Here is a 25174-nt window from a genome sequence, read left to right on the forward strand (position 1 = left end):
AGCAGCCAACATGTGTCACTCCCAAAGGTTTGTCCTCTGATGGGTTTTTTCCCCCAGTTCTCACCCTCAAGGAGAGTTTCTCATGATAAATAAAGCAGCTATTCACCAGTCATTTTCCTTCTCAAAGGACCAAGGCTGCCCACATCCCTAGCAGGGAATAGGAAATCCTTTTATTTTTCAGTTGGTCCCTGAGGTCAGAACGACAGAGGAGTTTAGTTTGCTTGCACTGTAAGCTGTGCATAAGATGAAAACACTGTAATATAAAATACAGTGACTGCTTCTGTTAGAATGTGCAATAGTATATCGGGCTCTTGTAATAGTGAGTTCCCATACGATGGCACTCTCCAGCTTGACCGTATTGATTTAATTTATTTTTTAAGGACATTTTAGGACTTCAGTCTTTACATGGAGTGATATCAAGTGGTGGAAAAAATGCGGAGCATTGTCAGTGTTTGTATGCTTTTTCTTGCAAGTAAGACTGAAAAGAAACACTTTTGCTGAAAAGTTGATAATATCATCATTCTTTGTTTAAGCAAGCTGCCAACTTTCCACAAAAATAGTAACATTAATTAAAAGCCTGTTATTTAAAAGAGAAACAGGAAGAAAATATTCAGACAATTTATGAAAGATTAGATTCTGAAATATTAGATGGATATCCTTCAGTCTTGAAGTCCTCTCTTTACTTCGAGCACAAGCCCACTGTTGATCCAAAGGAACCATTTCCCCAGGGAGAAGTTAGGTCAGGTTTCATACCCTTTTAGTCCAAGGTCCTTATTCTGAGCACAAGGTCCCTACTGTGGAAGAGCTTTTTAGATCATGGGCAATTGATTATTGTGATGTGAGCAAATTCAAGCAAATGCATATAATAAAATATCAGATACAATCAAACACCTTGTGATTAAACAATCTTCAGAGGGCACAGCCTGAAGTCAGTGCTGAACTGAGTTGGATATGAACTGATGACCTAAAGGTGAAAGGCTTTTAGCCCCTAAACTCCAGGCATTGATTTCTAATTCTCTTGTGAAATCAATCCCATGACATAGATATATTGAGTCACCTTATGGCTGCCCCAGCTCCCCTGACCTTTGTCCTCTCTATAACGTGTGGAAGAATATTTAATGCAGCTTGTTTATGAAACAAGCTGTCCCCTATATCAACTGCTGCCTTGAGCCATGGCACATGAGCAGAGCACTCAGTGAAAGGACACTGATGAAATGTTTGGGTTCTCTGTGTTACTCAATCTGCTACATGAAGTGCTGAGAGCAAGGTTGGTAAAGCCCTGCAATGAGTAATGACTGAACAGCATTTTATTGCATCGGAATTATGAGACCATGCTGTGTTCTAGCTGTGATGTCAGGGCTGCGCTGTAGCAATGAAGCAGTGGCTGTCACCACACGGAGTGTCAGACAGAATAAATAGGTTGAAAAATGGTGTTGGCAGGGACTTGCAAGAAAGGACTCTTAGTTGGACTCATAGAAACTGGGGAAGCTTGAGGTGAAAGGTGATAGTTTGACTTAAAAGAAAAATTAAAAAACAGACTTCTAAAATGTCCTCCAAGGACTTTTCAAAGCAGGTGGAAATTTAAATCTGTTTAATCCTTCCTAGGCCTCACCTGTGTGCTCTATGTGGTGTAAAACAGTTTTCCAGTAGACTTCACAGAGTTAAAAATAGGTGATTAGGGCAAAAGGTTATTTCAGGTATACATCTAGGCAGATGGTGATTTACCAACAATGCATGATGAGTTACCAATAATAACTAAACTAAACTCCACATGAAAACATTTTGTGACCATTGCCCAACTTCTGTTGAACAGATGTTTCCACCTGTGGCTTTGGCAAGTTGCTGGACACTCCCAGCAAAGCAATAAAACCTACAGGTACTTCTATTTTACTTTTGGAAATGGTCCCTTCATGCTCACATTTGAAAACGTGTAAGGGCTTGTAAGTGGCAAACAGGCAAAAACTGCAGCGCAGCTGGTCATGCTCAGTGTGCTGCCAAGTGTATGGGAAGTTTTCATTTACCAGAAGCAGCATGCTTTTTATGATTTCTTAATCTGCATAAAATGCATGCAAAGTACAGCTTTGCCACATCCGTTGTAATTTTGTTTCCTTTTGTTGTTACTTTTATTGCAGCTACTGAAGGCTCTGTGATGTTAGGCAGATGCTTTTGTGCTGACTGATGTAACACAGAGGATTCTGCAGAGTCGTGACTTGTCCTGATTTTATGAGTCATAATGACCTTTATCATCCTGCCGACCAAGATCAGAGATAATAGGCAGCTTTCTATAGCTGTTAGCCACTTGTTCCCATGGATACCTGACCAGTTTCCTCATGAACTTAGTATTTTTATATATTCTTCTGAGCCATTTGAAAACTAATGAAAGTGCTGGGGCTGTAAACCAAGCAACAGGTGTCTGCAAAGCATTATATGTCAGTGTTTGTAGTTTACACAGTGAAAAAGGTACTGAACATTAATTTGAAAGCTATATTTGTTTGAAATATGTGATTGAAATAATCATAAATAGATCTTAATTTTATTTACCATATTACTGATCCTTTACTCCAGTTATTTATTTCCAATGTCATTGTCCATTTGTTATATGAAATGTACTTCCTTTAGTTTTGCCATCTTCCAATTCACTGAACACACCCTTTCCAGTTCAGTTCTCGTGATGACACATAAAAATGTTCATTAGATATGATAAAAGCAAAAGAAAATGCCATGCTTCAGGCCATGTGTAGGGAACAGAGAAAATTTCCTTGCAGAAAATTGTCTTCTAATCACACACTACAGCATTTTTGTAGGTAGCAAGTATTTTCAGACAGTTGGTCTGATGCAAAATGAAAATTTTTTAGGAAATGCTTTGGAAAATGGATAAAAAGATAATTTAAGAACCAAAAGGCATACAGTCAGCTGTGCAAGGAATTCCCTTTATTTCTGAAGATAATGGCATCACCACCACGAGCTTCTCTTTGAGGCTCAAAGTGGGTATCTCAGAATGAGAGCAAGTGGCAGTATCCCTGGAAATGCCCCATCAAACCTGAGTACAATAAGCTTCTTTATGTACAATGGCTATGTCTCTGTTGTGTCTATAAATTTGCAGATGCTCTGCTTCTGAAATCATAAATAGTTTAAACTGCTGTGAAATGCTGACATGGTCCAGCCGCAATTTGAGAAAGCTACTTGAAATTAATAGCCCAGGAAGGCTTGAGTACTTTTCCCTCTCTGAAGAACCATCTGTAGTAGGTACTTGGTAATTAAATATACTTAAATCTAATTAAATCTAATAGATTAAATATACCTAATTTCTTGAGACTTTAATTGTATGTTTAATTTCAGTGAAAGCTGAAACAGAAGTGAAGCATGTACTTTCTCTGGTGTTGCATAGGGCTGGGGTTAAGCATATGATTCAGTAATCTTCAGTCAGAAACTTCTTGGTTTAGTGTTTCACAGGTAGGTAATAAACAGGAATCGTGATCTTTTTCTGGTGGGAGAAAATTAAAAATATGGCTTACTTTACTTGTTCTGTAAACACGAGGCTCTGTTTTTGCAATCTGGTGGCCAAAGTGCGATACAGCAGACTTGATGAAATACTTTTTTTGGAGGAAAATGTTCATAAGTTCACTCTGTGAAAATAAATAACGATTTTTCTCCAGGAAAAAGTCATATTTGGATGTTGTTAATAATGACGCCCCTATCTCATTGGATTATATGTATTGTTTATTTTATCAGGCTTCTCTGGCAATTGTGTTGGCTGTGGAAAGAAGGGTTTCTGCTACTTTACAGAATTCTCAAATCACATTAATCTTAAACTGACCACTCAGCCCAAGAAACAGAAACACTTAAAGTATTATCTGGTCAGGAATGCACAGGGAGCTCTGACCAAAGGATCTGTAATCTGCTGGAAAGGGGCAGGTAAGATAATGAAGCTGTCTTCCTTGAGCTCTGGTTTTCATCATCCAAGCTTAGCTATCACAGGGACTGGCATTTGTGTAAAACTTAAGACAGATCAGTTGAAAGAAAGAAAGACACTTTAAAGCCAGGTGATTACTAGAGCAGCTGTAAAAAGCAATTGACTGACCCAGCATGAGGATGGCATGTCTGAAGATGTCAGTTCCTTCATTCCAAGTGCTTTAGCCTCTAAGTAATTTGTGTGTGAAATTATCAAATCAAATATGCAGAGAAAAAACAAATGCTGCTGTTCTCAAGTGATAAGAAGTTTCTTTTTTGTTAAGAGTTCAGAAGCCGGCCACCTTCATCTAGCACCTGCTCAAGAACGTTGTTCCAGCTGCCAGAAAGTTCGGGCCTCTCAGGAAGCACCTCAAGTGAGCCAGTCCCAGCAGCAAACCCAAGTGCTCCAACTGGGACACAGCAATCAGGTACTACTTAAAAGGAGAACATGCTGAGTTTCCACCTATTCCTGCTCTTCTGTGCACGTGTATTTGTGTGGACGTGTGTGAATGGACAGACAAGCATTAAGCACACTACCACACAAAATAGAACAAGTTGAACAGACTTAGAGATATTACAAATAAAGAAAGCAATCATACTTTGAAGGCTGCTTGCTGTCCATTTTTTCCCCTCCAATTTATGTGTAAAAGGCTAGCAGGTAATAAAAGAGGTGATCTGCAGCTTGCTCATAGCTGAGGGAAACCAAATTTTTTTAAAAGCCATTATTTTTAAAGTTGATGAGAATAGGTATCATATTCCTCCAGCTGTCGCTTGTCTGGTCACAGATGACAAATGTTATAGGAACCAGCATCGTTACAGCTTTTTCTTCTTTCTTCAGTGTATTTTGTTATGACCAGAATCTTCTTTACTGCAGGCATTATATGGGCATCAGCTTAAAAGCTTTTGAGTTTTTCTTCTGCTGAGAAAAGTGTCTTTAATATTAAAAAACAAACTAATTATCAGTATCTGTAACTCCTTTTGTATTAAAGATTCTTTCTGAAACATTTACTTTTCCATTAGCTTGACATAAATGAAAGGTGATGGATAATAGAGGCTAGAGTGATCTCTCTGAGCTTCTTCAGAAGGAAACCAGCTCTTTAGTGTCTTGTGACTATTACAGGGATTCACACAGGAGGGATAGAAACCTGTTAAACTAGACAATACACCTGGAATACTGGTACCCCTCCAGAGCAAATCATTAATCTCTTTTTAATAGGAGATCAGCGTTTGTTTTTTTCTGGGGGGGTCAGAGGTTACATATATAAAAAAGCTACAGAATTACAAACCTATGATGCTTGAAATAACTTCTCTTTTTCTGAGAGCATAGTTAAAAAGAAGCTTGGAAAGAAGATGTCAAATTGGAATAGAGGCTTAGGATCTTCTTGGTAAAATTTAAACAATTTCTCTCACTCTTATAGCTGGTTCTTGAGTAAACTTCATGTAAAAGCTAGAGTCCACCTGCAGAGAAGCTAAAGGTTCTGACATATGTATTTGATTGTAGAATCTGATTTTACCTAGGCACTTAACTGGGAGTAGAAAGCAATAATCTGGTATGAGAACAGAAGTGGGTTTGCTTCGTTCACCATTGCATTCACTCTCAGCAGATCCCCATAGCTCTATTAAAGTAAATGATTGAGTGATCAGTTTATTGCATCAGCTGGAGGTCTTGACCTAGAAATGTTTACTGTAAACACTATTTTTTTCTTACCAGCTGCAGCCACAGATCACGGTCCTTCAACAGCAGCGTTAAGCTCAGCAGTTTATAACGGCAAGGAATCACCTAAACAGCAGTTGGTGAAAAATAGCACATCTGTTCTGTCAAGACCTTCGGTGTTAGGTATCTATGCATGTGTTATTTAATAACTCTAAACTCTATATTCTGTGGATATAATAGAAGCATTGCACAAATGATATAATGATCATAATTTTCTGTATGAATAGAAATTACTATTCCCTTCCAAGTCTTTTTTGACCATAGCACCATTTTCTATGTTAATTTGCAGACAAAAAAAATGTTTAAATGTTTTCAGCCATAGCTTTGTTCAGTTCGGATTACTGATTGGAAGTTTTTTGTTATATTGACAATTTGTTCCTTTCATAGAACTACAGACTAGATACTGAATCCAGATTCTTAAAAAATGTGTTACTTTGCATCAATAACACCAACAGGTTTTGTGAAGACAATTAAGTAAGATTTATAAGTAACCACTCATAGGATAATTCCTATGTTGCAGTTCAGCTTGGGATGGAGCACTAGTCTGGTAACTGGTTCCAAATTAAAAAACCTGTCCTCACTTCACTATTATTACCATGTTTTGTGTTATTTTCTGTCACAAACTGTATCATGTGCCACTGGCTTGTTTATCCAAGAGAGTTAGTCTTCGCTATAGCTAGAAACATACTATAGCCCTATTTTACAATGAATCTTTCCAAGTTGCCCTGCTGGCATCACAGCCAAATTCTTCTCTGCACATTCAGTTTCTTTATCTCTTTCTTCTATGCAGCAACGTATTATTGCCAATTCATTTCAGATTGATTACTTCCACATATAACTTATTCGCAGGAAAGAATACTGCATTTTCTAATAAAAGAAATTCTTTGTATTGCTCCATCTTGTGACTCTTGGCTCAACCTTATGCCAGGAAACAAAAATTAAAGAATGAATGGAGCAAATGGCTAAATGCTGCCCTCACATGGTAAACGTTCAAAGAACAAAGTAATTGAAGACCTATATGTAAGGTTCTCGTGCAAGTGAACAATTTTATTCTATATCTGAAGACTTCAGGTTTCTTTTCAGTTTTAACATCTTTTGCAAAATTAACCCCCGCTTTTTATATAAGATTCTTACTCTGTCTTAGATTTTATGTGGGACTAGCCATTCTGCCAGGAGATACAACCAGACAGTGTGCAGTAGTGTTACAATTTCTGTATAGTCATGTCCAGAAATAGAAATAGCTCAGTCCTGCAAGGTAGTGAGCAGAGATATCCTCTCTCTTCATTGACAAATGGTCACAATAATTAGAAATGCTAACAAATTCGTCACAATAGTTAGAAATGCTTGCTGTTAGTTGAAATTCTAGGAATTTGCAGGGATGCACAAGAAGACTTGAGAAATTAATGAAAGTTAATTCAAGAAATTAATCATCAGGAACTCCTAGAAAAGCTGTGAGAAAGTTAGGGTTTTGCAGACAAACGTGTTGAAGCTACAGGTGGAGAGAAGGAAAGTACAGAAGTACGCTAGGAATTATATGGAATAACATAAAGCTGAAGATGGTAAGCAGCAAGAAGCAGCAAAAATCCTGTAAGATGGAAAACTGTTGAAAAGAACTCAGATCTTTATTAATATTACCCTGAACCCCTGGAGAATTTTATTTTGCAATAACTTACATGAAACACTGTGTCATGTATTCAGAAATGAAAGGAGCAAAATGCCCAGAGTGTTGACTTCAAAATATTAACACTTAGAAGCATTCTTAGTACACGTTTCATTCTTACTACATCATTCTTAGTATAGGAAAAACATTGGTATAATATAAATGAAGCCTAACTAGATAATTAAGAGTTCTCTGCACCAGAAAGTTCCAAGAAATTTAAGCAGGACATAACACAGTAAAATAAAACCCATATAAAATTATATTCATGGAGTTGACCCTGTCTACCACAGTATGTAATGCACAAGACATATAGAATTATCATGCACAGACCCTCATAGATTAATTCTAATGCTTTTATGAAATATTATTGTTATTCAGGCACTTTAACAAACACAGGGCCTCCAAAAAAGCGCCACAAAGGTTGGTCACCAGAATCTCCGTTGTCTACTGAAACTTGGAACTTGCAGCTCAACCCACAGGCCCCAAACAGAATTAAAAATGGTAAGCTATGCCTAAGGTAATGATAATGTTTGTTTCATTATTCAGAAAATAATGGGGGAAAAGAGGCAATATTTTAAGGATGCATGCAGATTCGTATTAGAGTTCTGGAAGGTATTTGATACCTACATGCTCACCTACATTTAGGTGCTTAATTTCCATTGATTTCTCATTGAGGCTCTGAGCTTAAGTCTCATCAAGATTCAGACATCAAGTCATTATTAATAAATCACTACACATGCCTGTGTCCATCTTTAGACACTGAAACACCTTTGGGATATTAAAGGTAGTGTCACAACTCAGGTCAAGGTACCATCTATTGTTTCAGTTACTTGTCACAGTTTTCTTGGCACTTGGATTTTGTAGTCTAGACTGGAGCGACATGCAGTGATATAAACCCTCTTTCCCCATTTTTTTCTTTCAATGTGTTATTTTTTTTTAATTAAAATTACTGTAATGAACTTACAATTGAGCAAATGTTGAATCTTAACTTTTCCTGTTTAGAAGTAGTAAAACAAAACATACAGAATACAAATCATAACTATTTGTGTACTGATATCACATAAATCTCTGTATTCTTGTATGCATATCTGTTTGTTTATAAACATTTCACAATCTTTAGATGCATGTGCGATGTTCAAGGTTGCAACAATATAATTGTCCTCCCAAAAAGTTAGCATAGTAGTATGGGTTGTAGTAACAGCTCATGAAATGTGTGTAACCATAAAAAGCATTTGATACTGATACCAAATGTGGTTATGAGATGATGTTGAATAATAACTTTTCTTTGAGGAAATCATTATTAGACCTGACTCCAGTAACAATACATATAAAATCTTAGATGGAGGAAGCCTGTCTTCTTTACCACAGTCTGCTTTGGTGGGGCCAGCCTCATCTCCGATGGTGGGCTCAGGAGAATCAGTCTCAGTTCCTGACAACTTGCTGAAAATCTGTAAAGCAAAGCCAGTTATTTTAAAAGGTAAACCCCCCACCCTCCAAGGCCTTATAACTTTTTTTTTAAGAGATGTAAAGATATGTCTTACTGCTAAACACTGCTAAACTGTCAGTTTTAAAAGGTTTACTGTTAAATGCATAGGTTTACTGTTAAACCTATTAAATGCATAGGTTTACTATTAAATGCAAAGGTTTACTGTTTAATGCATGCATGGGAGATTATGAAATTAATGTGATCTGCAGGAACATTGCTCATTTTGTAGGTCATGGAAACTTCCCGTACCTTTGTGGGAACATTAATGATGTGATAGTGAGTCCTTTGTTGTACACCTGCTACAGAAATTCACAGTCTTTATCTAAAGCATATGAACAATACGGTGCCTCCACAATACAGCCTATTTCAGAGGAAATGCAGCTCTTACTGACTGTCTACTACCTTGTTCAACTAGGTAAGATTATTTTACATCCACATAGACTGCATTACATGCTGACAAATAAGAAAGGGAATATTAGGTCAGGAGAATATTAAATATCAGTCTTAAGTGATATTTAATGTGATATGAAACATTTTAATTTGTGGAAATGAAACAGAACTAAATAACCAGATCTTGAAGACCAGACAGATTGGAATATAAACACACAAAGTTAATCTTCTTCTATAATCTGGAACAATAGCAACTAAAGATATAAAAAGGAAAACAGCTGTAATTCGCTGCTTTTGTACAGAGTCTGTGGTTTAGAAGTAGTATTATGCTGACACAGGCAGTACCCAACCTCTTCAATATTTCTAATTATTCAGGCTCCAATTAGGGCAGCTTTACTTGACTACCGCAAAGACATTTCAGAATGAAAAATTTGGGTCACATCTGCTAAAGGCAATATTCATGCATGCATAAATCTGAAACATGGTAATCTCTAAAAAAGGGCATATTTTGAAAAATAAAGAAGTTTATAGTGCAGCGGTTAACCAAATGGTATTGTTTCATACTACTTTTCTCTTAATATATTTTTTAGCCTCTGACCAGGTTCCTTTGATTGAGGATTTGGAGCAAATATTCATGCGTTCGTGGCGGGAATCACACCTGTCTGAAATCCGCCAGTACCAACAGGCTCTTCCACAGACCTTCCCTCAAGTGCCCAGCCAAATCACACCAGTAACTTCAGCCCAGCTTCCCTGGCTGGCAGGCCTTGCTGCTAGCTCCTGCAATAATAGTGTCCATATCATCGAGTGCAGCTACTCTCTGGCTGAAGGGCTTTCAGAAATGTTTAAGCTACTCATTGAAGGAAAATTAATAAAGACAAACTATGTGGTGATCATATGTGCCAGTAGAAATCGAGCCATTGATTCCTGCATTGTGATAACAGGTAAGATCCCAAGGGTGTATCTCTACGCAAAACAGAGTAATCCAGTGCTATGAGGAGTTTTGTTGGAGTTCCAATAAGCCACTTCAAAAAGCAGAGCTTTGACCAACAAGTAATAGGATGCGATGAAGCCAAGTTGGCGCTGCACAGTTGGGTTTCTCCCCAGCAAATTGCATTCTGCCTGTGTTGCCTGTGTCCTCACCAAGTCATCCTAGCCAACAGTACTACAAAAATAATAGCCAGTTACAGCATAGGTAGTGCATAAAGCTCTCTTGCTGTGGGCAACTGGGATATTACTGCAAGCAGAGGACCAAACATTTTCTTAGCTTCTAAAAGATGGTCTTTCAATGTCATTTTCTTTGACAGCCTGTTGAGAGTTATGCTGATAATAAATAAAATAAATTATTTGAATAGCCATTCAAAGATTCATTATGAGTGAAAGATAACTGACAATTCCTTTGAATATTTATATGGTCTTTTTATATACTGTATCAGCAAATATTTCCTAAACTGGGAAAGAAACACAAAGGTTATAAAGCATGAATCTGTCTTACTGGTGTCTGGTGCATACATGTGTAGCAAAGAGAAGAGGCTCATCTCTGCCATTTTTGTGTGTGTGGTATTCATTTAGCTGGGTAGCACTTTTATTATCACTTAGAACACTTTAAACTTATTTTGAATTGCTTTAAACATTACTTTTTTTGTCTTTTAGGAAAGTATCAGGCAAGAGTTCTGTCTGAGAGCATGCTCACTCCTTCAGACTACCAAAAAGAAGTTAACTATCAGCTGATCACAGGGAAAGTGGAAACTCTGGGGTCCTTCTTTAGCACACTCTGCCCAGGTACCTAGCAGGTTATAAAGAGGCATGTTTTCAAGTCCCTGACACTTTAAAGTCAGAGAAATTAGCTCTGCTCATTACCTTTCTGGAAGCAAAACATCATTAGAAATATATATAGAAAATGCAGAACCAAGATGTGGAAGTCTATTTGAATTGAAATTCCTCCTAAAAAATAAGTTTCTAAAATCTCTGTTTCATAAAAATATGCCATCAAATGTCTCAGCTTATTGTTCTTAACTATGCAAATCCATCCATATACTGTGCAAGACCATACCCATATGAATGTGTAAATTGTTTTGCCCTAAGAGCAGAATTTATTGAGATCATGATAGAACAGAACTATTTTATCAAAAGTAGAATTTGCCCTTTCAACTTATCATACTGTGCACTTGATCACAATGCATGGAAAAGAGCGGACAACTGCAGAGGGCCAGGGTTACTGGATCATTTTATGATCGAATGTACTGAGGATTACTAGGAGCAGGATTATTTGGGGATATATGCAGTCACATGGAAAGTTAAACCATATCACACAATGACAGCAAATGTAGCATGTTTGTCAGTGTCAACAGGATGTCACAGTCCCCTTTGCCATTCATGTCACATCAGTAAATCTGTACTCGCAAGCACCCTTCCGGATGCATCATTTTGAGTGGTCACTTAGGAGAAGCTTGTTTTCTTTGAACCATCATACAGTTATGTTAGTGTTTCTGTTCTTAGTATCTTCAAAGTATGGTTCTTGAAATCACTTTTGCTATTGCTACTGTTTCAGCAGAACAAGTAAATGAGCATCCTGAAAATATTTGCCATCTATATTCACTGGATTGCACTTCACAGGGCAGACCCTGCCTTTCTGAGCTCAGTGCAGACATGTTCAAACATCTTTTCAACTGCTCAGAAAATACTAAATACTTAGGACAAACATAGTGCATTCTCTCCATAGCTTTCATCTGCAAGCAAGGCCCTTGTTGAATAGTATAGGAAGTATTTGCAGATATACATAGTTCAGTAAGACATACTTTGCCTGCTTCAGCGTTGTGTAGAGATACAAAACTAATATTTCTTTTTTAGCTTTATAGTGAATTATTTTTCTTTCTGTCTTTCAAAAATGTCAAAGGTTTAAAAACACTTATGAATCAGATTTACTCTTTGTTTCTCAGCCAATGTAAATGCATGTTGGATGGGGCTTTGAGCAACCTGATCTAGTGGAAAGTGTCCTTGCCCACGGCAGGCAGGTTGGAATTAAGTGACCTTTAAAGCCCCTTCCAACCCAACCATTCTGTGATTCTGTGATTTTCCAAAGCTTCTTGTAATCCCTACTAGTGAACAGTACAGCTCCATGGTCTGAACATTCAATAGGCCAGTTTCATGTCTTTGTTGTTGCAGATATGCATCAGGCCCTTGAGGCTAGATTTCCATCATCCTTAAATGACCTAGCCAGTGGTCTGCAGAGCTTTTCTGACATTCCCTGGCTTGATTTGAATTTTGTTAGTAGTATGTTGTAAAAACAGATGCAACAGAAAATAATAAGAGGGTTCGTGTATAAAACAGCCAGTAAGCCAAGAATAACCAGCTAGTATATATATATATAGTATATATAAAGCTCTTTAAGATGTTAAAAAAAATCAGTATGAAATCCAACTCTTGTGAACATGGATGTTTATTTCACTGTCCCTTCAATTTGATAGAGGGTGACATTGATGTTTTGCTGGAGAAATTTTATCAGGAAAACCAAGGGCATATCTCTTCATCACTTTCTGCTTCAGTGAATAAATCAACAGCACCAAATGGAACTGGAGCAGCTGTGTGTACAAGTAAGTAAGGAGCATTTTCTACAGAGGTCATGGAGTTGGGAACTTGAGACTAGGTCTCTGGGTGTGCAGTTAGATCCATTTGGGCAGAGTCTCAGGCTCTTGAAAGTAAAGGTCCTGAGGCAAACACCAGCTCAGGTCTTGGGATATTCAGACTTACACTGATGGATGCTCTGCTTCCTTCCACTGGGTGTTGTAGTCTTTGAAGCTCTTTTACTTCTGTGGTAGCAGAATGCTATTGCACAATTTCACTTTCATTTAAGAAACTTATAGGACGAAAATTCCCAAACATAGAAAGATTTATTTGCATATTCCACACAGATTTTCATAAACTGGAATTCGTGTTCATAAGCAAAGTAGCTTAAAGAGTACGTGAGTCATTCTTTGCCAGACTCTAACATTTTGTGTTAGATTAGACTTTGGGCATATATCTAAACAGAATTTTGCCTTTTTCCAGGTTATGAGATTGAACGGCATGAGATTCGTCCATTCCAGCTAGCGGTGGCTCAGAAATTGCTGTCTCATATTTGCTCAATTGCTGACTCCAGCACTCAAAATCTTGATTTGGGTTCCTTTGAGAAAACTGATTTCTTGATTTGTGTTCCACCCTCTGAAGTGACCTATCAGCAGACTTTGTTTCACCTCTGGCACTCAGGTGCTCGTTGTTAGCTTTTTTTTTTAGATTTATAGGACATTGTTAAATGCATTTTTATCTGGAAATACTGACATTTGTTCCGTTTCTGTAGGTATTTTGTTAGAACTTGGATTAGAAAAGGAACATCTTACAAAGCAGAGGGTGGAACAGTATGTTATGAAACTAGATGCAGAGGCCCAGATTAAATTCAAAGTCTTTTTACATAAATCTATGCAGAATCCACATACTCTGTTTGTCCTAATCCATGATCATGCACACTGGGACCTAATGAGGTAAGAAAATTGTAACTTGTTTTTAGAGAAATTAGCATTATTTGCATTAGCTCTCAAGATCAGCTTTTTGATTTATCCCTTCTTTCATCTTTGATTGCATCTTTCTGCTAACTCTATCTTCCCATGCACTGAATAAACATTTTCTTTTAAGGTCCTTCATAACTTATTTTTGTCCTGATTATTTTATTATGCCTCAGGGGAACATATCAGCTTTTCTTGCTCACCATTCTTATCTTCTGTCAGCCACAGCTATTGTTTTTTTTGGCTGGTTGTAATTTGTTCAAAGGAAAGATTCCTGTGAAAGTACACAGAGCTCATTATCCTCTGTCAGTGTCCTCTGGGCTGTAAAACATGCAAAACCCATCCACAGTGAGTAGACAACTAGTAAGCCAACAGTACTTCTTATTTTGTTAACTGACTAAAAATTTTCCTGTACAATGTTTTTTCTATCCAGAATCACTGATTTTGCAAGAATTGAAAGCTTTTGTAGATACATACTAATGTCAGGGAGGTTTCTGTCCAGTGTCTACTAAATTCTCCATCAGCTCACTTGCATAAGTAATTTCTTCCCTAACAGAACCATGTTTTCTTGGCTTCTCAACAAACTGCTTGCTGAGGAGTTGGGCTGTTTTTCCTTTCTTGCTCCTGTGGCATTATGGATCTTGGAGAACATACTGAACTCCAGAAATACCGGTATATTCGAACTTTGGGAGCACAGTAGTGTTTCTGAAGCCCAAAATTATGGAATCTTGTTTGTGAATGAAATGACAAGGTCTTGTCTTTCACACTGGTTAAGATTTGTGGTTTTCACAAGAATTATGGTTTTTCATGTGAAGGTTTCTTGTTCAACTCCTCTATATCTTAGGAACTTACATGGCCTATTACAGCTGTCACAGCCTTAAGGGCTGTGACAAGTATTCATATAACATCCTTGAGTGATAGGGAAGTACCTGTATTTCTGCTTAACTCTGATATTTTTTCCTCTTATCTAATAAAGATATGTGACAAATCTTTAAGTGACTATTCTGCACAGCAGGATTCATGCCATCTAGCTGAATTCAGTTAAATGAGATGCCTAAAAGAGGAACGTAATTGCCTGGGATTGCCCACATTGTCACAACAGATACATTGGCATGAATTCACTAAGTGTTCCATGATACTGGCATTTACCCTAGCGATAACTATTCGTTTCAACATAGCTCTATCACAGATAGTTTCCCTTGTTTTTCTGTCATACTGACTTACTGTCTGTCATTTTCTATCTTGATTTTTGTAGCTAAGAGTTAAATTTTCTTAAGGGCAGCACTAACAATCTAGCCAAAGTTACTACAGGACTATGTGTCTGTTGGTAACTGCCCAAACTTTAGCTTCCTTTCATCATTTGTCTCTCATATTCTGATAGCTATAAGGGACTGGTAATTTGCTAGCTGAGGACATTATCAGACTTACAGAAATTTTCAGCTGCAGTGAACTAATTTGCATGTCGTTTCTCATCCCTTTATGCAACGAACGCAGCGCAAAGAAGAGAGCCGTAAATTCCTTGTACATGTTTAACTTCAGTTTCATATCCAGATTAAAGCTATTCCACTGATACAAATGTTCTTTTGTGCTGATCACTTTGGAGAGTTTTGTGTTTCTTTTTCGCAGTGCTATGCATAGCCTTTATCCTCAAACGGAACTGTCTACAGGACTTGTTGATAGACTGTTGAACTGCAGGGAGGTGAAAGAGGCGCCAAATATTGTGACCCTCCAAGTGACTTCCTTCCCCTATGCACTGCAGACACAGCATACTCATATCAGCCCTTACAATGAGATCCACTGGCCTTCTTCCTACAGCAATGTAAGATGGATGCTTTAAGGTGCTTTGAGCTTTTCATAAGATATTTTGCATTTACATACTTGACAAAACTGTGTAGGCCCCATGATTTTTGTAAACAAGAATGAAGTTTGTATGGCATCTTTTTCTTGTTCAGTCTGTGGCAAGTTCTTTTCCCCTTTGCCTATCCTGTAATTAATTTAATTTAATTTAATTTCTTTTAATTTTAATTTAATTTAATTTCTTTCTATCCTTTTTTTCTTTATTCTTTTAATATTTTCTGTAAACTGCAGTAACTCTGCTAAAAATCTTTGAGTTACATAAATAGAAACCATCTGAAAATCTTTCTCTAGTGCATTACTGCATAAATATATGTATGTACATGGATTATCTACATATGTGCGCATATTTATTCCATACATAGCTGTTCTGTGTATATATGTGCAGGGAGAGAGAACGAGAGAAAGGAACAAGTTAAAATTGAGCTAAACATCTGTTCTCTCAAAAACCCTAATTCTATTTCTTTCTCTCCTTGTTTTCATATGTTTGAGTAGATGTATGCTTATTAAAGAATGTGATTGCAAAAGCATTGGATACAAATGCTTAATCAATTGTAAATTAATAATTGTTAGACTTTACCTTTATATTTTTATTATTTCATTTACTTTAGGGTGTAGATTTATACCATGAAAACAAGAAATACTTTGGACTGTCAGAATTCATTGAGTCCACCCTCTCTGGACATAGTATTCCACTGCTTCGGTATGACAGCTCTTTTGAAGCAATGGTCATGGCTGTGGGAAAGAGGTAAGGTGCTCTCATTTATTTGTTGGTTTGGTTTGTTTTTTTTCTCACTGTCCCACAAATCAGCAGTGTATGGAAGGGCATTTCACCTGTTCTTATTTTCTTCTTCCACCTTTTTTGTATGTATTTGGCCTGTAATCTAATCAGTCTAGGATGCCTCTTACTGTGAACATGCAGCCTGTTTAGCTTAATTTAGAGTGTGTTCTTGCTGTGGCCAGTAGCTGCTTCTATATTATAATAATTTAACAAGGCATCATCGTGTAATTTCAAATGGTTTACTACATTGTCCGATGTTATCGCTTGCTGACTCTGGCTGATTTTGATATATAGAATATATCTAGAATATGTATCTATATCTGTATCTATATATAGATATATCTATATATATATAGATATATAGAGTTATTCAAGGATCACCTGCTACAAGCTCAGGAGTGTTGCATCCCAGCTAGAAGGAAGTGCAGCAGGAGGGCCAGGAGACCTCCTTGGATGGATAAGGAGCTGCTGAGGAAAATTCAAAGGAAAAAAGAGGCTTACAAAAGGTGGGAGCAGGGACAGGCGGCCTGGGAAGAATACAGGGATGTTGGCTGGGAACCTAGGGGCCAGGTTAGGAAAGCTAAGGCCCTGTTAGAATTAAACTTGGCTAGAGATGTTAAGAATAGCAGGAAGAGATTCTATAGGTGCGTAGCGAATAAAAAACAGACTAGGGACAACGTAGGCCCCCTCCGGAAGCTATCGAGAGAACTGGTTACCCTGGATTTGGAGAAGGCTGAGGTTCTTAATGACTTCTTTGCCTCGGTCTTCACTGGCAAAGGCTCTGACCGCACCACCCAAGTCTTGGAAGGCGAACGCAGGGACTGTGAGAATGAAGACCCTAGGCCCACTGTAGGAGAGGGTCTGGTTCGAGACCATCTTAAAAACCTGAATGTGCACAAGTCCATGGGACCTGACGGAATCCCTCCGCGGGTCCTGAAGGAGCTGGCGAATGAAGTTGCTAAGCCACTGGCCATCATATTTGAAAAATCATGGCAGCCAGGTGAAGTTCCCGACGACTGGAAAAAGGGAAATATAACCCCCATTTTTAAGAAGGGGAAAATGGATGACCCGGGGAATTACAGACCAGTCAGTCTCACCTCTGTGCCTGGCAAACTCTTGGAGCAGATTCTCCTGGAAGACATGCTAAGGCACATGAAAAACAAGGAGGTGGTTGGTGACAGCCAGCATGGCTTCACTAAGGGGAAATCCTGCCTGACCAATTTGGTGGCCTTCTATGATGGGGCTATGGAACTGATGGACAGGGGCAGAGCAGTTGATGTCATCTACCTGGACTTGTGCAAAGCCTTCGACACTGTCCCACATGACATCCTTGTCTCTAAATTGGAGAGACATAAATTTGATGGGTGGACCACTCGGTGGATAAAGAACTGGCTGGACGGCCACATGCAAGAGTTGTGGTCAATGGCTCGATATCCGGCTGGAGACCAGTAACGAGTGGTATCCCTCAAGGATCGGTGTTGGGACCGGTCTTGTTCAACATCTTTGTCGGTGACATGGACAGTGGGATTGAGTGCACCCTCAGCAAGTTTGCTGATGACACCAAGCTGTGTGGTTCGGTTGATACGCCGGAGGGAAGGGATGCCATGGGGAAGGGCAGGAGGGAATATACGCCGGAGGGAAGGGACCTTGACATGCTTATGAGATGGGCTGATGCCAACCTTATGAAGTTCAGCCATGCCAAGTGCAAGGTCCTACACCTGGGTCGGAGCAATCCCAGGCACAGCTACAGGTTGGGCAGAGAAGAGATTCAGAGCAGCCCTGCAAAGAAGGACTTGGGGGTGTTGGTTGATGAGAAAATGAACATGAGCTGGCTTCAGTGTGCGCTCGCAGCCCAGAAAGCCAACCGTATCCTGGGCTGCATCAGGAGGAGCGTGACCAGCAGGACGAAGGAGGTGATCCTGCCCCTCTACTCTGCTTTCGTGAGACCTCACTTGGAGTATTGTGTGCAGTTCTGGTGTCCTCAACATAAAAAGGACATGGAACTGTTGGAACAAGTGCAGAGGAGGGCCACGAGGATGATCAGGGGACCGGAGCACCTCCCGTATGGAGACAGGCTGAGAAAGTTGGGGCTGTTCAGCCTGGAGAAGAGAAGGCTGCGTGGAGACACCATAGCAGCCTTCTGGTATCTGAAGGGGGCCTACAGGGATGCTGGGGAGGGACTATTCATCAGGGACTGTAGTGACAGGACAAGAGGTAATGGGTTCAAACTTAAATAGGGAAGTTTAGATTGGATATAAGGAAGAAATTCTTTACTGAGAGGGTGGTGAGGCACTGGAATGGGTTGCCCAGGGAGATTGTGAATGCTTCATCCTTGGTGGTGTTCAAGGCCAGGTTGGATGAGGCCTTGGGTGGCATGGTTTATTGAGAGGTGTCCCTGCCCATGGCAGGGGGGTTGGAACTAGATCTTAAGGTCCTTTCCAACCCTAACTATTCTAATTTGTATATACTGCACTTGGACCACAAAGAGAAGTAGACGTATCAGTGCGGTTTGTACACTTGAATCAGTGACAAGATCTTCAGAGCTTGAAAATACATCATCAGTTTTCCTTGGTCCCTGTGGACTAAGTCTAGAATACCTACATAAGAGTAGTGACACATTATGCATGTGCCTGCAGCTGTGGATGAACCCTTTGGGATCTGTAAGAAGAATGAGACAGGACAAGAAGAATCTTGTGAATTTGTACTGCTAACTGAGAGACTGAGTGCATCCACACTTAACTGCTGGGGCTTGTTACAGGGTGCCTTGGAGCTCTGATCACACATCAGGCACTTCTCTGAGGAAGACATAGTTCCTCTTTTTACTGTGCACATAGGTTTCATTTCTGTGAAAACCACAGGAAGCTATTACATATCCATACCTCTCCCTTCCATAGATTGCGGACTGAGAGAGGATGTATCTGGGCTTGGGAACTTGGAGTCCTTGTTGGATGCTGCCTATGTATTGGTCCTCTTGGAAACAAGATTAAGCTGATTCAGAGCTTCAATAAGAAAAGGAGAGAAACACTCCATCCCTCCTCACACTCCTTAAGAATAACACATAATTAAGAATACTATTTTCATTGATAAGAGAATATAATTTTGATGGATGTTATTACTGACTGCCTTAGCAAATATTCTGCGATTAATTTTGTAACAGCAGTAAAGCCTTGGCAGATTAAAGTGATGTAACCTTACTGGGCTCCTTGCTTAGTACATCTTTACTAAGAAATGGAGAGACATCAATCCTGATTGTGAAATGTTGCCTTATAAAGAATATCCAACTGCAGTTTGGTGAGATTCTGTTTTGTAGTAGATATGAAGGATTTTTTACAGGAGAAAATCCCGAGTTTGCTATATTTTGTAAAAAATGGCTTTCTCACTTTAGCCTTTAATACTTCCCTATTTAATTTGCCATTTATTTCAGGTTCCCCAGATTACACAGTGCAGTGATACGGACTTTTGTCCTCATACAGCATTACTCTGCAGCTATGATGGCAGTGTGTGGTCTTTCTCAAATGAAGAATTACACCTCAGTTGAAACTCTGGAAATCACCCAAAACCTCATAAACTCTTCAAGACAATGTCCCAGTGGTCATGGCCTCATGGTAGTATTGAGAATTCCATGTACTCCGCTGGCTGCAGTGGCATATGAGCGTCTGCATAATGTAAGGGAAAGACTAGCCCTTGAAGATAACTTCGAAATAATCTTAGGAAGTCCTAATTCTGGAATCACAATAGGGAAGCACTTTGTGGAGCAACTAAAGGTAACGTGCAGAAGGACATATACTGGGAAACTTCATTAGATGGGTAGGTAGAGAGATTTACAGGTGAGAATTATGACCATAAGTTGAAGTGTGGATCTTACTAGTAGAAATGAAAACTACCATAAGGAGCATAACTTTTCTCTTTTAGACCTACCCTCTGTGACACCTCTACTGTCCTACCCCTGGGTAATGCTCAGTGGAGTATTAACTTCTATGGCTAGAACCTGACTTCCACCAGCAACCCTCCCAAACAGAAAAAGTTCAACAAAAAGTTGAACTGCTCTTATCTACAGGAACCATAAGCAATAAGGAAAAAAGCCAAATATAAATGCCACACTTTTAGCAGAATTTTCTTACAAAATCATCAGTGAAAAAAAGATTTTAATCAGTGACCAGTCAAGAGTTATATTATTTTTATCACCAGCAGGTGACATGAAGGCACCAAATCAGCAATACTAGTCATGGGTTCAGGGCACCCCGTAATTCACAGCTCAGAATTTTATGCTTTCTGGACCATGTGTGGGATTTATGGATTAATTTATATCCTTTCAGTCCAGAGTCATGGGTCATCTGTTTAACAAAACCCTCTGATACTCCCTTGCTTTTCATAAAACTGCCATCATCTGATCACCAAAGCAAAAATGTATTTACATTATAAGATGGTGTAGTTTATATTATGGCATACTCTGTACTGTGCCTGATTCAATACATGTCAGATGAAGTCATTTGAGATCCAGGGCCAAATACTGATCTCATTCTGCTATAAATGAGGCATAACTTATTCTGAAAAATCAGTATTAGTTCTGAATCACATCCTGGTTATCTTGTCTGACACGCATAACTAACAAATGTCAGAGTTGTCATACTATTGGCCCTACTGTGTACTCCTTAACTGTAGATCAGCCTTACAGAAAAAAAAAAGACTGACTGGTGTGAGTAAAGCAGTACAGGCAGATGCCAAACAATCAAACAATAGATCTAGTTATCAAACTTCTCATGAAGTTATCAGGAAAACTGGTAGCTTTGGGAGAGAGCAGGAAACTTTAGAAGGTAGCAGGTGAGGACAGTGGTGTGTGTGTGTCGAAACTATGTTGAACACTTCCAGCTTTCCCCTATTCCTTGAAGGTGGAAAAAGTTTTGTTCCTAGCTGCTTTTCTTTGGAAGAATCAGACATCGATACATTATCTGCCACAAGAAGCAACCCTCTGTACTATTCTCTCCCTCAAAGCTCCTACTCAGCTTTACTGTCCACTGTACCATATCCACTCTACCTACCTGTGCCCTGGCCTCTGTGCTATGCAGCTGTGAAGCTGGGAGGCTTTTCATGCTGGAACATAATCTCCAAATCTCCTCAGATTTACAGCAGGTAGATTGTCACCTGTAATCATCTAGGACTTCTGCAATCTACCTATGCTGAAATTGTCTTCGCTCTGTTGCATCCCTTGGTGGAACATCCATTCACTGTACAAACTGATTCATATAATGGATGCCAAGAGAATGTATTTCTGGGGGTTCATTTGTGCCATATAAATATGTCCAACAGTGTTTCTTACCTTATACAGGTCTGGCAGAAAATTGAAGATGTAGATTGGAGGCCACAGACCTATTTGGAATTGGAAGGTTTGCCTTGTATATTGATATTTAGTGGTATGGATCCACAAGGGGAGTCTTTGCCAAGGTGAGAAGATTCATAATTTTCTCAGTGCCGGTTTTTTATCCATTGCTTACTAAATGGCTAAAGATTAACTGTGTAATTACTCATGGGAGAGAAAAACAGATTTCAGCATCAAGATATTTCTTTTCCATTTTTTAATAGGTTTTATATCATAAATGCAAACCCCATATTAGTAATAATAACCTCCTGCTTATAGCAAGATATAAAGAATTCAGAAAATACTATGAGCATCCTGGTTTAGAGGAGAGAATAAGGCTATGTAAAAAAAAAGTATAACTACTGTAGGTATCTTAAGGTAGCTGAAACATCTGCATGATGCTGGCATATATGCTACGGGATGTATGGAGAGATCAGTGTCTTCTGGAATGGCACCTGGAAGCCAGACAGGATGCCCTGGAACGCTAATTGCTTTTGTATGTTCAATTGAATCCCATTCTGTATGTTAGGATTATAACCCAAATTATTCCATTTTTTCTTATGCAGATGCTAATATTAAGTGCACTAAGAATAAGGCGCATAACTCGATTAAGAAAAAGAAAAGTGTATGCACCACAGTGGTAGATTTATTAAACACAGAAAATGATACACTGTGTCCTAGCTCATCCGTAGTTTAAATTCCCCTTTGGCTGTGTTTGTAAAAAAAGTAAGGAAGTAGTTTACAGTGAGTTTTCATATGAGCCTCTCTTGTTTCTCTCCAGATCACTGAGATATTGTGACCTACGTTTAATAAATTCATCCTCTTTGGTAAGGACAACCTTGGAGCAAGAACTTGGTTTGGCAGCATACTTCGTGAGCTCAGAAGTTCACACGGAGAAAGCAGTTGTGAATGACGTGTTAGAAAGTGACCCAGAGAAACTAAGCAACACTGATAATGAAGATGAAGAAGTAGCGACAGAAGGTATTATTAGTAGTGATAATAAAAGAAGCTGTAAAATGATTGAGTTGTATTAGAATCATAGAATCATAGAATAGTTAGGGTTGGAAAGGACCTTGAGATCATCTAGTTCCAACCCCCCTGCCATGGGCAGGGACACCCCACACTAAACCATGCCACCCAAGGCCTCATCCAACCTGGCCTTGAACACCGCCAAGGATGGAGCATTCACAACCTCCCTGGGCAACCCATCCCAGTGCCTCGCCACCCTCTCAGTAAAGAATTTCTTCCTTATATCCAATCTAAACTTCCCCTGTTTAAGTTTGAACCCGTTACCCCTTGTCCTGTCACTACAGTCCCTGATGAATAGTCCCTCCCCAGCATCCCTGTAGGCCTGCTTCAGATACCAGAAGGCTGCTATGGTGTCTCCACGCAGCCTTCTCTTCTCCAGGCTGAACAGCCCCAACTTTCTCAGCCTGTCTTCATACGGGAGGTGCTCCAGTCCCCTGATCATCCTCGTGGCCCTCCTCTGGACTTGTTCCAACAGTTCCATGTCCTTTTTATGTTGAGGACACCAGAACTGCACACAATAAAATTAGAAAAAGCAGGATTGTGTGGACACTTACTTGGTGAGGGTTTCTGAAGTTAGCCCTACTGAGTGAGCTCAGCTCCTCAGTTTTGCTTCACCTCTTTGAACGTGTTTTTCTCACCCTTTCTGCCCAGGGACTGCTGCTGCTGCTGCAGCATTTTAATCTCTTGCAGTCCTGCTGCTGCGTCTGTTCTCTCTCCCTGTTTTTTGGCTCCCTTCTTTCTCCTCCCTCCCTCCCTACTTTGCCCTGTATGTTCTAGCAGCCGCAAAATGAAGCTGGAGTGGGTACATCCAGTAATACTCATTTTCAGAGTGCTGGGTTGCCCTTCCTGCAGCAGGGAAGCCTGTGCTTTGCCATCTGCGAAGCGGTGACCACATCACCTCCTTCAAAGCACGGCAACTCCACCTAAACGGTCCCTGACTGGTGATCCTGAACCTATGCTTACATGTTGACAACGATGAAGATTCCTCCCAAGGAAACTACACAGTACAGCTGAGTAGTCTCTAGTTTGTACGATATTAAATAGTATGGCTAGAAAATATATCTGAACATAGTAACTTCTGAGTACTCTTTGAAAATGTCCATGAATTCAAATTGACACTGTAGGGTGAGTATATTACTTTTTAAGAAAGCAATTAAGAATATATTAAAAAAAAAAAGTGTAAACAAACAGCAATAATTTACCCAGGAACTGTTGGGAGAGGAGGGGAGGGATTGAGTGATAGTTGATGCTAGTTATCAGTTATCATCAGGTTCTTTACATTTTTCTTTACTGTCTATTGTGCCTTGTAACTGTGGAAAACAAGGGGTTTTTATCCCTGTAGGTTGTTTAAATCTTAAACTGCTGGCCTTCATTTCTTTTTTGTATAATATGAGGAAGAAGAGAGCTAGTCACTGTTCACCTATTCTTACTCAGTGAAAATCAAGATAGCAGAACAAGCAGAACAAAAATACTCACTTTAATCAAATATGTACTTTCCATAAAGGAAGGAAATAACTGAGGTCATATTCAGACTGTCTGCAATAGACATCTACTTTAGATGTGATGCAGACTTCTGTCCATTTAGTTGGTGTATGCCAACTAAACTTAGTAGACTATATGTGATCCGATTCTAAATTGTAAGGCTGATTTTGTAGTCCATGAAGTACAGTATACTCCTCTGGAGTCCAATTCAGAACAGCTGAGATAAGCTTACAATCTAAGCTTTCTGCTGACAATGCTTATGTCTCTGTTTACTATGGTAAAACTGCTCAGAAAAAAAAAGCCTTTTAACTTAGAAGCCTAAGATAGGAACCTTAAGTGAATATCCTTAGTGGCTGTCCAAATATGGATTTTCATCATCAAAAGCTGAGATATCTGGCCACAAAGCTGTAATGCATGGGGTAGGAGGTAATTTCATAACCTACTCACAAAATAGAGCTTGTTGCCTGTTGGTTTCCCTGACACTGGATTAGTGAGGAAAGTGAGACTTGGGTAGAAAGGAAAAACATGGTTGACATATGCCTAGAAATTACCAGGTCGTTGCTGCAGCATTGATTTTGTGAAGCTATTGCAGCTCAGCATAGTTAGAATAGACCATAGGCTGATTCAGTATTGCATGGTAGCAACAGGTACTCTCCATATTGAAAACAGTGTCAGAATGAGGTCAAAACCCATGCAAACTCTAGTGTAGTTTTTCCTATTTTGACAATGTAGCTGTGCCTTCTCACAGGCTTACTTACCTTATACTTTAGTTTTCTTATACCTTATTACCATTAATGTAACAGGTTCTACTTCAGAAAAGAGAAGTCCTATGAAAAGAGAAAGATCTCATTCCCATGACTCTGCATCTTCATCTCTCTCTTCAAAAGCTTCCAGTAAGACCTTAAGATAATCTCTATTAAGTTAACATTTAGGACA

General features: G+C 39.1%; 1 protein-coding gene across 1 annotated transcript in view; it reads left to right on the top strand.

Moving 5' to 3' along the window:
• The window catches only part of GREB1 (growth regulating estrogen receptor binding 1), a gene marked incomplete at both ends in the record, with an annotated part of 53370 nt that overhangs the window by 8488 nt on the left and 19708 nt on the right, over positions 1-25174 (top strand). The window contains 17 exons of the mRNA XM_080615588.1: positions 3733-3915; positions 4236-4379; positions 5663-5788; positions 7704-7826; positions 8665-8802; positions 9041-9226; positions 9792-10142; positions 10852-10980; positions 12666-12791; positions 13246-13443; positions 13535-13715; positions 15363-15555; positions 16202-16338; positions 19796-20135; positions 21698-21813; positions 22509-22708; positions 25042-25131. Coding sequence (XP_080471714.1) covers positions 3733-3915; positions 4236-4379; positions 5663-5788; positions 7704-7826; positions 8665-8802; positions 9041-9226; positions 9792-10142; positions 10852-10980; positions 12666-12791; positions 13246-13443; positions 13535-13715; positions 15363-15555; positions 16202-16338; positions 19796-20135; positions 21698-21813; positions 22509-22708; positions 25042-25131 — 2961 coding nt within the window. The remainder of the gene's footprint in view (positions 1-3732; positions 3916-4235; positions 4380-5662; positions 5789-7703; positions 7827-8664; positions 8803-9040; positions 9227-9791; positions 10143-10851; positions 10981-12665; positions 12792-13245; positions 13444-13534; positions 13716-15362; positions 15556-16201; positions 16339-19795; positions 20136-21697; positions 21814-22508; positions 22709-25041; positions 25132-25174) is intronic.

The sequence above is a fragment of the Psittacula echo genome, assembly GCF_963264785.1.
Source record: "Psittacula echo genome assembly, chromosome: 4".
Taxonomy (NCBI): Eukaryota; Metazoa; Chordata; class Aves; order Psittaciformes; family Psittacidae; genus Psittacula; species Psittacula echo.